The 14492-nt window shown below is 45.9% G+C and overlaps 1 protein-coding gene and 1 non-coding gene across 8 annotated transcripts in view; both read left to right on the top strand.

Moving 5' to 3' along the window:
• The window catches only part of Ep400 (E1A binding protein p400), a 107445-nt gene that overhangs the window by 90153 nt on the left and 2800 nt on the right, over positions 1-14492 (top strand). For 5 of the 7 annotated variants that reach the window (XM_021163040.3, XM_029477958.2, XM_029477965.2 and 2 more), the window contains 12 exons: positions 1249-1385; positions 1507-1563; positions 4540-4618; positions 4731-5024; positions 6399-6444; positions 6518-6624; positions 8076-8283; positions 8397-8578; positions 10531-10752; positions 12626-12821; positions 13175-13302; positions 13751-13897. In XM_021163040.3, the coding sequence (XP_021018699.1) occupies positions 1249-1385; positions 1507-1563; positions 4540-4618; positions 4731-5024; positions 6399-6444; positions 6518-6624; positions 8076-8283; positions 8397-8578; positions 10531-10752; positions 12626-12821; positions 13175-13302; positions 13751-13897 (1803 nt within the window). Of the gene's footprint in view, positions 1-1248; positions 1386-1506; positions 1564-4539; positions 4619-4730; positions 5025-6398; positions 6445-6517; positions 6625-8075; positions 8284-8396; positions 8597-10530; positions 10753-12625; positions 12822-13174; positions 13303-13750; positions 13898-14492 lie in introns of all 7 variants that reach the window. The other 2 variants (XM_085837025.1, XM_085837023.1) reach the window with 1 other exon arrangement.
• Positions 4233-4339, top strand: LOC115031274 (U6 spliceosomal RNA). Its single transcript, XR_003836873.1, has one exon. It is a non-coding gene; the product is annotated as a U6 spliceosomal RNA (small nuclear RNA).

Below are 14492 nucleotides of genomic sequence, written 5' to 3'. Positions count from 1 at the left end.
GGACTGTAGGATCAGAAATACAGCACTTAGGGTTTTCTCAAGTGCCTTTTATTCCTATAAAATAGAGGCTTTGCTTCTTCAGCTGAAGGAACCACACAGTGATTCACTGAGACCCTCAGGGACATTGAGAAGCCTCCCTGTTGTTCACACCCTTGTTGAGGCTTGTAACATGGTGGCTAGATGCCAGTAAGAATAACATACGCGTGTGTCTATATAGCCCTGGAGCTATTGTTCATGGCTAGAACCAGTCAGGGCTTTGTTGCTGAACACATGTCCTTCCTGCCTTTAGCCTTGTCTTACCTTTGCTCTGGTGGTGGGTGTGACTCACTGGCTCTTAACTTTCCCCTCTCCCTGCTTCCCTTTGTTTAATGTTGTTGTTGTTTAAATTGGAGAATGCTTATATAGGGGACAGTGTTCACAAGCTGATCCATGTAACCGTGCACATTCGTTTTTTTAGTTCTGACTTTCCTTGGCATTCTCTCTAAACTTAAGGCATCCCTCCAGCAACGTATGTGTACATGTGTTTATTTGCCTAAGTATATCATAATTATACTAGGTATAACTGACTTCAATAATGGAGTTAGTCTGGGTTCAGAGATACTGAGCGTCAGAAAGAGTCCTGGGCCAGGTGGAGTTGTGAACTCTTGTCTCTGACCTTGCACAGTTGTATCTCTGGACTTTGTATCTGAGGGGAAGTGCTTGGGTAAGTGGGTAGCAAGTGGACCACTGTTGACTGTCTTTTTGTTTATCTGCATTATAAGCAGGAAAGATCATGTGGTACAAATGATGTCACAGTCTTCAAAGAATGAAGTCTTAGACACCCCTGTTGCCATACTGTTTACTGTGGGTAGAAGGTATCTGGGTTAGATTACCACTGCCCTTTACTGACCATGGGTATTAGACTCAACTGTTGAAGACTTGCAGCCAACCCTACCTTGTCACCTGCCATGTGTTAACTCCAGGATGTGACCCTGAATATTTTGTAAAATATTTCTCTCCTCAGTGAAGGTTCAATTGAGCAAAGGTTCCTAAGGATTGGGGAAGATTGCCAAGTACCAGCAAATGGTGATCACTCATTGTTGCTACTGTTGTATTAGGTTATCCCAGAAAGGAAGGAAGGGAATGGGACTTGGGTGCGGCCCTTGGAGCTTAGACACAGGCTTCTGATTCAGCAAATGCTGTTTCCAGAGTAGTAGTGTGCCAGGCTTATGGTCCAAACTTGATGAGCTCCTATCAATTTTGTTTCAGAGTAAGAACAATCGTCCTCTCCGCACAAGCCAGATTTATGCTCAGGATGAAAACGCCACTCACACCCAGTTGTACACGAGCCACTTTGAGCTGATGAAAATGACAGCTGGCAAGAGAAGCCCCCCAATCAAGCCTCTGTATGTCCCCTGGGCTCGCACTGTGTTACTGAGATTGTGTCAGCCTAGAGGCTGCTGACTGAGACTTGCTTCTGATTGGCTTCCCTCCTTCAGTAACTGTTCTCTGGTTTCTCTGTTGCAGACTTGGCATGAATCCCTTTCAGAAGAACCCCAAACATGCCTCTGTCCTGGCAGAAAGGTACTTACTTCTATGAATTTACTTCTATGAATTTGACACATTTTTTTTTTTTGCTTTTGAAATGAGTTTGTTTTAAGTTCAGTAGAATACTAAACTCTTATATAAAATAGCATGATCTAAGCTTTAGCCATGATGGTATAGACTCTGACCTTGAGAAAACTTGAGGTTTTTTGCCCTTGATCAGAGTTTGTCTGGGTTAGCCTCTGCCAGATAGACAGACACATTGAGAATCATGTCCTGCATTTATAAGGAGTCATCACCCCTTCTTGCTTTGTTTCAGGGGCTTTGTTCTCAGGTATAGCTAATGTGTTCCAAGGCTAAGAGAGTGATTTCAAGGAAGATTCTTACCAGGTTCCTCTCCCCTGCAAGTCCAACTTTTGTTGGTTGTACCATAAAAGGATATTAAGATGACAGTACTTTGTTATTCAATAAAGGAAAAAGAAAATAGTCAGTGGGTAGGTGGTGAAATGGGAAGATGAAGCTCTCTTTGGAGCTGAGAAGTGGGCTGGATACGAGCAGTGCTTTTATATATTCTCTGGAATAACTATTAGGAAGGAGATCTGCTTGGGTGAAACAGCCACCTCTTTGTCTTCAACACTACATATGTGTACACTGGTCATTTCCTGTCCAGCACCCGCTTTCTTGTTAAATTGTATGTGTCTCCTTGTCACATAGCTGTGCGAGTGGTCATTGCCAAAGAGTCAACTCATGGCATATTTGCTGAGAGCCCAGTAGCAATACTGGACTTCCTTTAACAGTGCCCTGTGTGACCTGGGCTGTTCATCTCTCAGTGTTCCATCTCCCAGTGCTGGACCACCATGTGGAAACTTGAAGCCCAGGCCTCTGTATTTCTTTCTGATAGGAATTACCTTCAGAAATGCCCTATAAAACTCATTCGCTATCTGCACCTCTGCAGCAGTGCTTATTGGTTGGGTGAAACAGTGAATTAATTCAGCTGATGTTTTTATTAGTAGGTCAAGGGCTAGCAGAGCACACAGTGCTTAATGAAAGATGCTGGTATGCCTTCTAGAGGTATGTGTAGCATAAAAGAGGGAAGAGAGGATCTTCACAGGTAGCTGTTCTATGTAGAGTTTAGAACCTAAAGGAGGGTGCTTCAGGTTTGGGAAGCATAGTTTCAGGTGTTTAGTCACCTCTTAGGAAGATGGGTTGTGAACTGGGCCTAGAGAGGAAGCTGAAGACAAAAGAGACTCCAAGTCACCAGAGTAGTATAGGCAAAAACCAGAGTGTGCTGCAGGGGCTGTGAGACTTTCATGGGCTGAGCAGGGCACTCATAGAGCTAGATGTGAGCATTATCGAGGTCACCGTGGCCCCTCATGTAATTTAGCTGGGTAAACCTTACAGCATCTGCTCTGTGGTATTGGTAGGAGGGTTGTCTATATAGTGGGAATAGGGGGTGGGGTGGCATTTGTCCAGTGTTTTGGGATAACTTTGCACAGGCTCTAGGTTCTTTGGTAGGCTGTGGAGGACTTGTGGAGGGATGTCTGGGGCAGACCCACAGAGTTCATGGAGTACTGCCTGATAGTAGATTCCTGAAACTGCAGAAAGTACTGAATCTCATGTGTGCTGGGGCTCATGTGTGCTGGGGAAGGGCGGGGAGGGGTTGTGTGTTTTCTTTTTTGAGACAAGGCCTTTTTTAGTACAAGGTGGCCTTGAACCTTGTGTTAATCCTCCTGCCTCAGCCTCCAGAGTGATGGGAATCCTGTACAGGCAGGCATGAGCCACCATGTGCTGTATACTGTTTTTTCTCAAGTAAAAACCTTTCATTTTTCATTTAAGCGTCGTATGACTTCTTTTTGGCATATATTACATTCCCATCATTCTCTCTTTGTACATTATTAAGTCAAGTCGGGTTTTGTTTGTTTGTGGGGGTTGTTTGGGTTTTGGGTTTTTGTTTGTGTCTTTTGGTTGGCCAGTGGGTTTTTGTTTTATTTATTTATTTATTTATTTATTTTTAGAGACAGGATTTCTCTGTGTAGCCCTGGCCATCCTGGAACTCTGTGAAAAGGGTGGCCACAATCTTAAAGAGATCAGCCTGCTTCTGCTTCCTAAGTGCTGAGATTAAAGGAGTATACCGCCACTGTCCGACTATTTTTTGTTTTTGTTTTTGTTTTTGTTTTTGTTTTTGTTTTGTTTTTTCGAGGCAGGGTTTCTCTGTATAGCCTGGGCTGTCCTGGAACTCACTTTGTAGACCAGGCTCGCCTTGAACTCAGAAATCTGCCTGCCTCTGCCTCCCCCATGCTGGGATTAAAGGTGTGCGCCACCACCCCCTGGCTGACAAAGCACATTTTCAAAGTATTGAGGGCAATATATATAGTTTAAAACTAATGAATGATAGAGTTGATGATTGGCTTGGCAGATACGAGTTCCATTCTTAGGACCCATGTCATGTGGTTCACACCCACCCATTACTTTAGCTCCAGGAAATCAGTGCCATCTCTTGCCTCTTTAGACACCTGTGTGCATAAACTCAAACACATATACATAGTTTATAAAATTAAGTCTAGGGGCTGGAGAGATGGCTCAGTGGTTAAGAGCACTGACTGCTCTTCCAGAGGTCCTGAGTTCAATTCCCAGCAGCTACATGGTGGCTCAAAGCCATCTGTAGTGGGATCCAATGCCCTCTTCTGGCGTGACAAAAGATAGCTCCAGTGCTCGTTTCGGCAGCACATATACTAAAATTGGAATGATACAGAGAAGATTGGCATGGCTCCTGAGCAAGGATGACTCGCAAATTTGTGAAGCATTCCATATTTTTAAAAGAAAAAAGAAAAAAAAGACAGCCACAGTGTACTCATAAAAATAAAATAAAAAATTAAGTCTATTTAAAAAAAACCAAAAACAAAAAACCTAATGAATTGTTTGTGGAATATTTCCAGTAAATTTTTGAACATGGCTAATATATGTTAACTGAAGCTGTAGATAAGAGCTTTTTAACTTTGGCTTTTTACTTTTAAGTGGAATCAACTATGACAAGCCGCTGCCTCCCATTCAAGTTGCATCTCTCCGTGCAGAGCGAATTGCAAAAGAGAAAAAGGTATGGTGCTCTGAAAGCTGGGTCCTCTCAGAGCCATTCTGCTGTAACATGCTGTCACCCTAGAATGGGTCCAGTTCCTTTAGCAGCTTCTTTTCCCACCTGGTCCTTTTAGGCTTTGGCTGATCAGCAGAAGGCACAGCAGCCACCAGTGACACAGCCGCCCCCTCAGCAACAACAGCAGCAGCAACAGCAACAGCAGCAGCAGCAGCAACAGCAGCAGCAACCCCCGCCACCTCCACAGCAGCCACCACCACCTGTGCCGCAGCCACAGGCAGCAAGCAGTCAGACACCAGCAGGGCAGCCTGCTGTCCAGCCCCAGCCCCAGGTCCAGGCCCAGCCACAGCCTGTGCAGCCACAGTCAAAGGGGCAGCCCACAATGACGACTGTGGGCAGTGCTGCTGTGCTGGTGAGAGCCTCTAAACCCACAGTCTGTACACCTCCCTCTGAGAACTCAGAGTGCATCCTAGGGGACGCCTGCATTTTCAGCTGACTAAGCCATCCTTTACCATCTCTTGATTGGGAGGGTAAAGCCACTCTTTGGTATGAGGATCAGGACTAAGGAGAATCTGGGTCCTACAGTTGAGTGTAGTCACACATCCTTTTAATCCAGGCTTGAGGGAGTGTGAGTGCGGCCTGAGCTGTAAAACAAGACCACAACTCATACAAGAAAGAAGCTGCATTCTGTAAAATAAGACAGATGAGGTTGTTCCCTCAGTCTCTGAAAGTGGACAGAGCAGTGCTTTCTGGGTTACTGTGCATACACGGCCACCACCTGGGGATGCCACTCAGGCTCACCCACATTCTCAAGCTGTAAGTGCACAAATAGACAAAGGAAATTCATTGTGGCCAACACAGATGTTAACATAAATGCTTATATTCGTTTTCTATGATGTTCATCACACAGTCATTGAAGCCATGTATAGTTACATTTGAAGAGAACAGGCCCTGTGCTAATGGGATGACACTTAAGGCTGTCAGCCAGGCTTGAAAGTATTTGTGTGTTGCGTACAAGTACACTGGAATGTTGTTCCGTACAGAGGCCAAAGGTTTGGATGGTGGTCTCAGGAGCTATCCACTCTCGTTTTGGGGATGAGCCTTCACCTGGGTCTTGCAGAACTGGCTAAGTAGGCTGGCCAGTGGGCCCCAAGGATCCTCTTGTCTGCATTTCACCAGTACAGGGATTACAATCACACACCACTACTTGGAGGCTTTGCAAAGCAAGCACTTTACCAACTGAGACATTCCTCAAACCTTGAATTGTTAACATTGAGCTGTGATGGGTTTTTGTATGTGGTGGGCAACATTCTCCCTTCACTCAGATGATACATTTACACTGTATGGTAAATGTGGGGACTTTCAAAGTAAGGCTCATGGGCAGTATTTCCTGCCCTTTGGAGTTTGTCTTCCTATGTGGAATAGAGTGATGATCACAGGAAGAATTTGGATAGTGATTGGTTGGTAGGAAGATACTGACGAAGTGGCATTTGAAAGTTGAGGCCTGAGGGACAGGAAGGCATTGGTGAGGAGGAGGAAAACAGCTGGAACAGAGGCTCACATGTGGCCAGCATGAGGGACAGGATGCAGGGCTGAAGATGATGCATGTGGTGAGAGGCAGCATGGGAAGGGGAGCCAAGCTAGAGACAGCCTTAGTGGTAAGCAGACTGAAGGCAGCCAAAGGAATATGTCTGGGATTTGCATTGACCGATGATAATTGATTTTGTAAAGTTTATGTAGCAGAAGGCCTGACCTGAAGTTAAATCTGAGTTTCTGTTTTCAATAGGCAGGAACCATTAAAACGTCAGTCACTGGAACAAGCATCCCAACAGGTGAGGATTGTGCACAGGACTTGAAAAGAGCTCAGTCTTTCTCCTCTGGCCTCACTCATATCCTCCTCTTTAGGGACTGTAAGTGGAAATGTGATTGTGAACACAATAGCTGGTGTCCCTGCTACTTTCCAGTCCATTAACAAGCGTCTGGCATCACCTGTGGCTCCTGGAACGTTGACTGTGAGTTGTCCCCATGCTCAGAGAGCATGCCATTCTGGGAAGACTGTTTGCTTCTTGAATGTTCCACAGATAAGAAAAGTAACTGGTCTAGTTTGAATTTCATAAATAAGCAGCTGGTCAGTTTGGTAATCATCAGGTGTTAGGGAACTGCTCTCTTTTGTATTATTAGGGAAGGATGAATGTCCCCATAGGACAGGTTTACAGAGAGGAGAGAGGTGGTATGTGAAGAAACAGCAGCCAACCCCCCTGGCCCAGGTGCCCTTACCTGTGCCTCACTCTATCAGTGGGAAGCAGAGGTGACATGGGTATCCTGGTAGAGTGCTGTGCTGGAGTGCGGCTCAGTGCTGTATGAGGAGAGCAACCCAAGCAACCCCAATTCCCCGGGGTGAAGGCAACTGGGCAGGAGAGAGCCATCACAAGCATTAAGCTATAGGTTGGCTGTGGGACGATGACCTCCCAGGCAAAGAGCAAACGCCCCCCCCCTCTGTGGTACAGAACAGGGCATGTGGTCAGAAAGTTTTCCTAGTGTCAGCCACCTGCTTTTCTTTTTATAGCTTACAGTCGAAACACATTGCAATGCACTTACTTGATTCTCAGATACCAAGCCTGAAAAGCAGCCTATCTCTTATATAAGAAGTGATATCTCAGCCGGGCGTGGTGGCGCACGCCTTTAATCCCAGCACTCGGGAGGCAGAGGCAGGCGGATTTCTGAGTTCGAGGCCAGCCTGGTCTACAAAGTGAGCTCCAGGACAGCCAGAGCTATAAAGAGAAACCCTGTCTCGAAAAACCAAAAAAAAAAAAAAAAAAAAAAAAGTGATATCTCAAAAATCTAATGCTCTTACATCAGCATGCTGTGCCCTTCTGCAGTTTAAAGAATACTTAGGTTAGGAAGATGTAATTTCTCTGATATCCTACAGAGGTAGACCACAAAATGGATGAAGTTAGGGAGGTTACAGAGCAGTGTAGATACACATGCTTGTGTGTAACCAACGGGTTTGCTGAGCATGCCAAGGGAAGCCAGAAAGGAAAGTACTGTCCTCACCAGATGACACCAGAACAGTTGGGGAGCTGTACATTAAAAATGAATCTTCAAGCCGGGCGTGCACACCTTTAATCCCAGCACTAGGGAGGCAGACGCAGGCGGATTTCTGAGTTTGAGGCCAGCCTGGTCTACAAAGTGAGCTCCAGGACAACCAGGGCTACACAGAGAAACCCTGTCTCGAAAAAACCAAAACCAAAACAAACAAACAAACAGAATCTTGACAAACAATTCACACTTTTTTCTTTTCTATGCCTCTGCCTCTCAACTGCTGGGATTAAAGGTGTGCACAGCCATGCCCAGCTGAATCCACTTTGCATGGAACAAGCCATTGAAACTATGGACTTCTGGAGGGAAACATACATCTTGCCTTACAGTGGGCAGCTATAACATTCCTATGTTACCTTTCTAGACGTCTGGAGGTTCTGCTCCTGCTCAGGTGGTCCACACTCAACAACGAGCAGTTGGTTCCCCAGCCACTGCCACCACTGACCTGGTATCCATGACAACTACTCAAGGTGTTCGAGCAGTTACTTCAGTGACAGCCTCAGCTGTGGTCACTACCAACCTGACTCCGGTGCAGACTCCAACCCGTTCCTTAGTAACCCAGGTGTCTCAAGGTAAAGTGGCTTGGTGTTTCTCTGAGCCAATATCCACTATTGGAGCTTCAGCCTGCAGTTATTCTCCAGAAGAGTTGAGCAAGCAAAGGTTTGACAAGCCACCCTATTTACAGCCACAGGGGTTCAGCTACCTGGAAAAACCATCACCCCTGCTGCTCATTTCCAGCTTCTTAGGCAGCAGCAGCAACAGCAGCAGCAGCAGCAGCAACAGCAGACTTCCCAGGTGCAAGTTCCACAGCTCCAGAGCCAGGCCCAATCTCCTGCACAGATCAAAGCTGTGAGCAAGCTAGGACCGGTAAATATATCCTTTTCTGTACGTCACAGGCATACCTAGCCTTTCTTCAATTCAGAACCTATTTTGTAAAAACCCAGCATTGTCTTTAGGTAGAGAGCTGCCTTTCTTGTATTTAAACAGCTTTCCATCCAGTAAGCGTGTGTCATGCCTCTAAGAAGCATTGGGAAACCTTAGTTTCCTGCTGAAAGTGAATCTTGAATCCTATGCATTGTATTGGCACAGATCATTTTTTTTTTCTTAAAAAAATTACTTCTTTACTTTATGTATGTGAGTACACTGTAGCTGTACAGATGGTTGTGGGCCATCATGTGGTTGTTGGGAATTGAATTTAGGACCTCTGCTCCCTCTGGTCAGCCCCGCTCGCTCAGTCCCTGCTCTCTCCAGCCCAAAGATATATTTATTATTATAAATAAGTACACTGTTGCTGTCTTCAGACACACCAGAAGAGGGAGTCAGATCTCATGGGTGTTTGTGAGCCACCATGTGGCTGCTGGAAATTGAACTCAGAACCTTCTGAAGAGCAGTCTGTGCTCTTGCCTGCTGAGCCTGCCAAAGGTCTAACAAGCCACCCTCTTTACAGCCACAGGGGTTCAGTCAGCTACCTGGAAAAACCATCATTTTCCAGAGGACTAAAATGTGAACCATTCTTGGAGGATAGTACAAAGACACTCCTCAGTGCTCCTCTTCAGGAGCAGCTAGGTCCAGTATACTTCTCTTTGTTGCTTGTGTAAACATTGATCCTAGTTTTGCCAGTCTGCTATTATCTTGCTATCGTTTGTGCTGTGTTTCCTGTAGGAGGTAATGTTATATCCTTGCGACTAATGCAGAATCACGAGTATGCAGCATGAAAAGAAACCAGAAAAATACATACAGTGTGAACTAGAACTTTTCCTGGTGATTCCTACTTACTGCTGGTCAGAGAGGCTTGACACACTGGAGCTGAGGTGCAGCCACCTCTGTGAGGCTTGAGAAGGACCCAGAGATGTATCTGCTGTCCTCCTTCTATTGGAACCTCTTGAGTGTGTTTACGACCACTTTAACCCTTGTCCTTTTGAGAAGTGGTGATCAGGCACCTCTTTTTGGGAGCTATCCAGCTATGTGTGGATACTATGCACATGTTTTAAATCATTTGAAAACATTTGAAATGCCACAAACCATGACATCCAGCTCCTCGTTCAGCAGTTAAGCTTTCAGAGCTCCTCATAACCTCCCAAGGCTGTGGCTGCTGAATTAGACAGCCCTGTGTAGTCTTTTTCTTCCAGTAAAGCACAGTAATTATTCTCAGGTCTCTAAGGCCAGCAGAAGCAGATTGTATGATAGCTGTTACTGTCACTGAGACTACTCTCAGTTAGCATTTCCCACCCAGAGCAGCTGCCAGGAGTCCTACTCACTCTCTTGTTCCTTGATTCTTCACCCACATTCTCCTAATTCAGTTTCAAAGCCATTGTTATCTCTTATATATCCAGAGAGATCTGTTAGGAACAACACATACATTTGGGGGTAGGAGGGTGATTTCTTTTAATGTTTTTTGATAATGTTCTTGATAGCTTTGTTTTTGGTTTTGAGTCTGGTGGTATCACGTAGCTGTTACTGGTCTTTTTCCTCTACTTCCATTGTGCTAGAATTGCGATCTTGAGCCACCACGCCCAGCTCATTTTCTTATCTTGATGTTTGCACTTTTTTGAAAGGCATAGGTTTGTTGCCAAGTTATTACTATTGATGGAGTTTAGTTACAGTTGTTAGCTGTTTATTTAGACTAGTTGTGAGAAGTAAGAACCTAGAAAGCTTGGTTTGAACTTAGTGATCTGTCAGAATTGGTATTCCTGGTTTCTTAGTGAAATACTGATTTTCATTCAATGCCCTAGGAGCTCTGCATATCAGCTCATGTACTGGATATCTCAGTAGAGATGGAGGGTGGCTTATGGTTAGCTCATGTCTTACTTGGATTTCAGGAACACATCATCAAGATGCAGAAACAGAAGATGCAGCTGCCACCACAGCCCCCACCACCGCAGGCCCAGCCAGGTCCCCCACAGCAACCAGCGCAAGTGCAAGTACAGACTCCACAGCCCCCACAGCAACAGCAGAGTCCTCAGCTTACCACAGTCACGGCCCCACGGCCTGGGGCTTTGCTCACAGGCACCACAGTGACCAACCTCCAGGTGGCCCGGCTTGTAAGTTCTAGTTCATATATGTGTTGTCCAAAGTACCATCTCTCCATTTCCCCAAAGCTTTTTGTTTTTGTTATTTAGGTTGGTGGGGAGACATGTATCTAGGTTGGAAACTCTGTAGAGTTGGTTTTCTTCCATCTTTGAGTGTTATAGAGACTAAACTCAAAGTGCTAGGATTGCATAGCCTTTGATCCTTAGAGAGGATGAGGTATGAGATTTGTGGCAGGTTGTGCTAGAGCTTCTTATAGAGCCATCGAGTGTCACCATGCCTGTAGGGGACTGAGTGGTTGGGAATATAGCAGAAGGTGAACAGCGAGGGGAGGCACAGCACACTAGCTGTCCTGTTCTTTGCTGGGGAAAGGAAGGGGCAGTGCCAGTATGGCTAGAGTACAGGAGCACAATGTGACTGTTGCAGGCACAAAGGTTCCATGGCCAGTCCTCTAGTCAGCAGGGAGAGAGCGTTTGAAGGTCTAAAGGAAGGAATGTAGCAAGGTGTCTGGGGAGATGCGCACGCAGTGGTCAGTGCTCTTAGAATCTGATGATGTGCTCTTTTGGGGGCTTGCCCAACCAGTGCAGCCCTAGGAGCTCTGCACTAGTGTCTGAGTATTTTGTACTGAGCTACCTTTTACAGATGAAGAAACTGTGGCACATAGGCTAATTACCTGCTTGGATCCTGTACTTGGCAACTGTAGCTTGAGATAGGGCCTTGGTCCTGGCCCTGCTCTGTAAGTCTTTGTGAGAGGCCCCTCCATCAAAGAGTAAGTCTGAGGATGACTTATTTCAAACAGAAGATTGCTGTGCTTCTGTTTACAACACTGCACATCAGGGGAGTGGTAACAGCTAGTAGACAGAAGCTTAATTAGCTGTTGCAGAGAAGATTGTAGTAATTAGGCCACAAACCTCACATGCTCATTAATACAACAGTGCTCTTATTTTCTACAAAAATAGAGGGGCTGTAACCTAGAGACATTTAAAAGGTGGGTTAGCAACTGGATTAGTTAGTTCCTTTCCTCTCCTCCTTGATGTGATAAAATACCTGATATCATAGTGGGGAGTTGTGGCACTGCGAGAAAAAGGAGACAGGTAACATCGCCACTGCAGTTGGGGAGCAGAGACAAATGCTTACATCAACTCATCAGGCTCTGTCTGGGCTCCCAATCCACATTCAGGGCCTGTCTTTCCCTCTGCTCTGCAACCTCCATACAGTCTTTCCCAGAGGGTTGTCTCCTGGGCAGTTCTAAATCCAGTCAGATTGACAATGAAGGTTAATCTTTCATCAAGGACTTTAAAAGTGACTTCTTCTACGGCATTTTTTGCTCAGATGGAAGAGATGCCTTTTTGGTTTCCTGTGTGTGTGAGCACTTTAAGACCGTGGGTAGCTTTTACTTTCTTAGGCTTCTTTTTGTTCATGTGTTTGTTTGGATAATCTCTATATATACAAAAATGGACTCATTTTCATTGTCCTTTTGTAGAATGTAATTTAAGGAGAAAAGCATTTGGTAGCAGTGTGGGAAAGTTGTGGGATCAGGTAGCCTTGGGTGGTTGTGGCAGTAATCTTGGAGAGAAGGGAGTGGAAGCCAGAAGATGAAGAGTTAAGTGGCACATGACTGGTGAGAGATGTATCTGGAATCTTAGGGACATCAGAACATGGCAGCGGGGCTGACAACCCAAAGGTCTTGTACAGATTCTGTCCCTATGTATCTGTTACTGGCAAGCAGAGATCCCTGGGCTGGGCTCATGATTTTAGATTTTCCACTTAGTCCATCTTTGTAAATTTTCTTGACCACTGGTCAAAAGATGTTTTTTTAAAAGTAGGAAAGACAAGGCACACAACGTCTGAATTTCTCTGGATTCTCCTGTTATTTCCACTGTTTAGACCCGAGTCCCTACTTCTCAGCTGCAGGCACAAGGGCAGATGCAAACTCAGACGCCCCAGCCTGCTCAGGTGGCCTTGGCAAAGCCTCCGGTGGTATCTGTCCCAGCAGCTGTGGTCTCCTCGCCAGGGGTCACGACCCTGCCTATGAACGTTGCAGGGATCAGCGTGGCAATTGGACAGCCACAAAAAACAGCAGGTACCTTCCTGCAGCCTCCTCTTGCTGCATGCCTTTCCCAGGTGGCCATGTGGTACACAGGGAGGTTTTTCTGGTGGAGATGGTCACTGCCTTGCTCTGTCCTAACACTGGCTTTACACATGTTGTCCTAGGGCTGAGTGTAAATTCTCTTAGATTTCCAAGTCCCAAGTTTTGACCCTTGGTGTTAACACTCTCACATTTTCCACATTTCATCATCTATGAATTAGAAGTACAATGTAGAGCCTGCTAAGTTTGCCTTAAGACAATTCTAGAATTTAATCTTTTCTGGACAGAGCCTGGATAAGCAGGGAGCCCTTGCCAGGACCTGCCTAACTGACTTGGTGTTGTTGTAGGGCAGACTGTCGTGGCCCAACCCGTCAATGTCCAACAGCTGCTGAAGTACAAGCAGCCGACAGCCGTCCAACAGCAGAAGGCCATCCAGCCACAGGTTGCCCAGGGCCAGGCTGCTGTTCAGCAGAAGGTACGGGTTCCTTGTCTGAAGTTTGACTTCAGTGCAGCTTTGTGCTGGAGAGGAGGGTCCAGAACAATCGGGCTGTGTTGGGCTACAGGCCTCACGAGGTATGGGGTTGCAAGCTGGAGGTGCTAATGTGGTCAGTGTCTCTTGTTTTCCTTTCATTTTGAAATGAATGCTTATGTAACTGATGATGGTAGGGTGAGTAGGCTCAAGCTAGATACCAGGTATGGATTTTTCCACTGGGACTGTGGGTTCCGGCAGGATACACTGCTTCCTGTATGTAGTGACTTGCCATAGGTATCCTCCAGTGGCATAAAGGCAGGGCAATGCCAGGGTCTTAGGATAGTCCTGAACATACTTTCTAGGAGGTGCAGATCGCTGGCAGTTGCTGAGGTTCTGAGTAGTGAATCTAGTCTTCACCTGGCTGAGCCTCTGCTGTCTCTTTTTTTTTCAGCTGACCACCCAACAGATCACTACTCAGGGCCCGCAGCAGAAGGTCGCTTATGCTGCCCAGCCAGCCCTTAAAACCCAGTTTCTGACCACACCCATCTCCCAGGCCCAGAAACTGGCCGGGACTCAGCAGGTTCAGACTCAGATCCAGGTAAGCATGGGGCGGGGAGGGGGTTGGTTTTTTAAAAAGTATTAATTTGTATGAATGTTTGCACACATTTTTTAATTTCAGACACATGAACATTGCTACAACAGGCTTTAGGATCCCCTATATGCATGCTAGAGGTTCCCTAAATCTGACTATTAAACAGATAGTTAGAAGATTGTTTTATATTGCCCAGGCTGGCACTGAACGTGCTATATCTATAGCCCATGTTGACCTCAAACTCACCATCCTGCCCAGCTTCCAGAGTGCTGGAGGTTGTAGGTGCCACCACAGTCTGTATCGGGAAGTTTTGTAGTGTTTGTGATTCTGAGAATTGAACCTGTGGCTTCATGAGAAGAATTTCATTAGTGAGCCACAACTTCAGCTTTTAAAAAGTAAATTTTGCTGATTGAGGGTTGACCCTGACATGCTGGAAAATAAACCTCTTGTTTTGACAACAGCAAGAGATTTACTTCTGCAGCAATTGTCTGCAGGAAGTGAACACAGGGTAGAAAGTTTTGTTTTATGTAAGTGCACTCGGATGAAGCGACTTGGAAGTCTCAGTGCTTGGCCTGGTGAGGCTTCCTGGTCCACTTAGCTT

Source organism: Mus caroli, unplaced genomic scaffold, assembly GCF_978045245.1.
Source record: "Mus caroli unplaced genomic scaffold, Mus_caroli_1 scaffold_4, whole genome shotgun sequence".
Lineage (NCBI taxonomy): Eukaryota > Metazoa > Chordata > Mammalia > Rodentia > Muridae > Mus > Mus caroli.
This window is presented reverse-complemented; position numbering and strand designations above follow the sequence as displayed.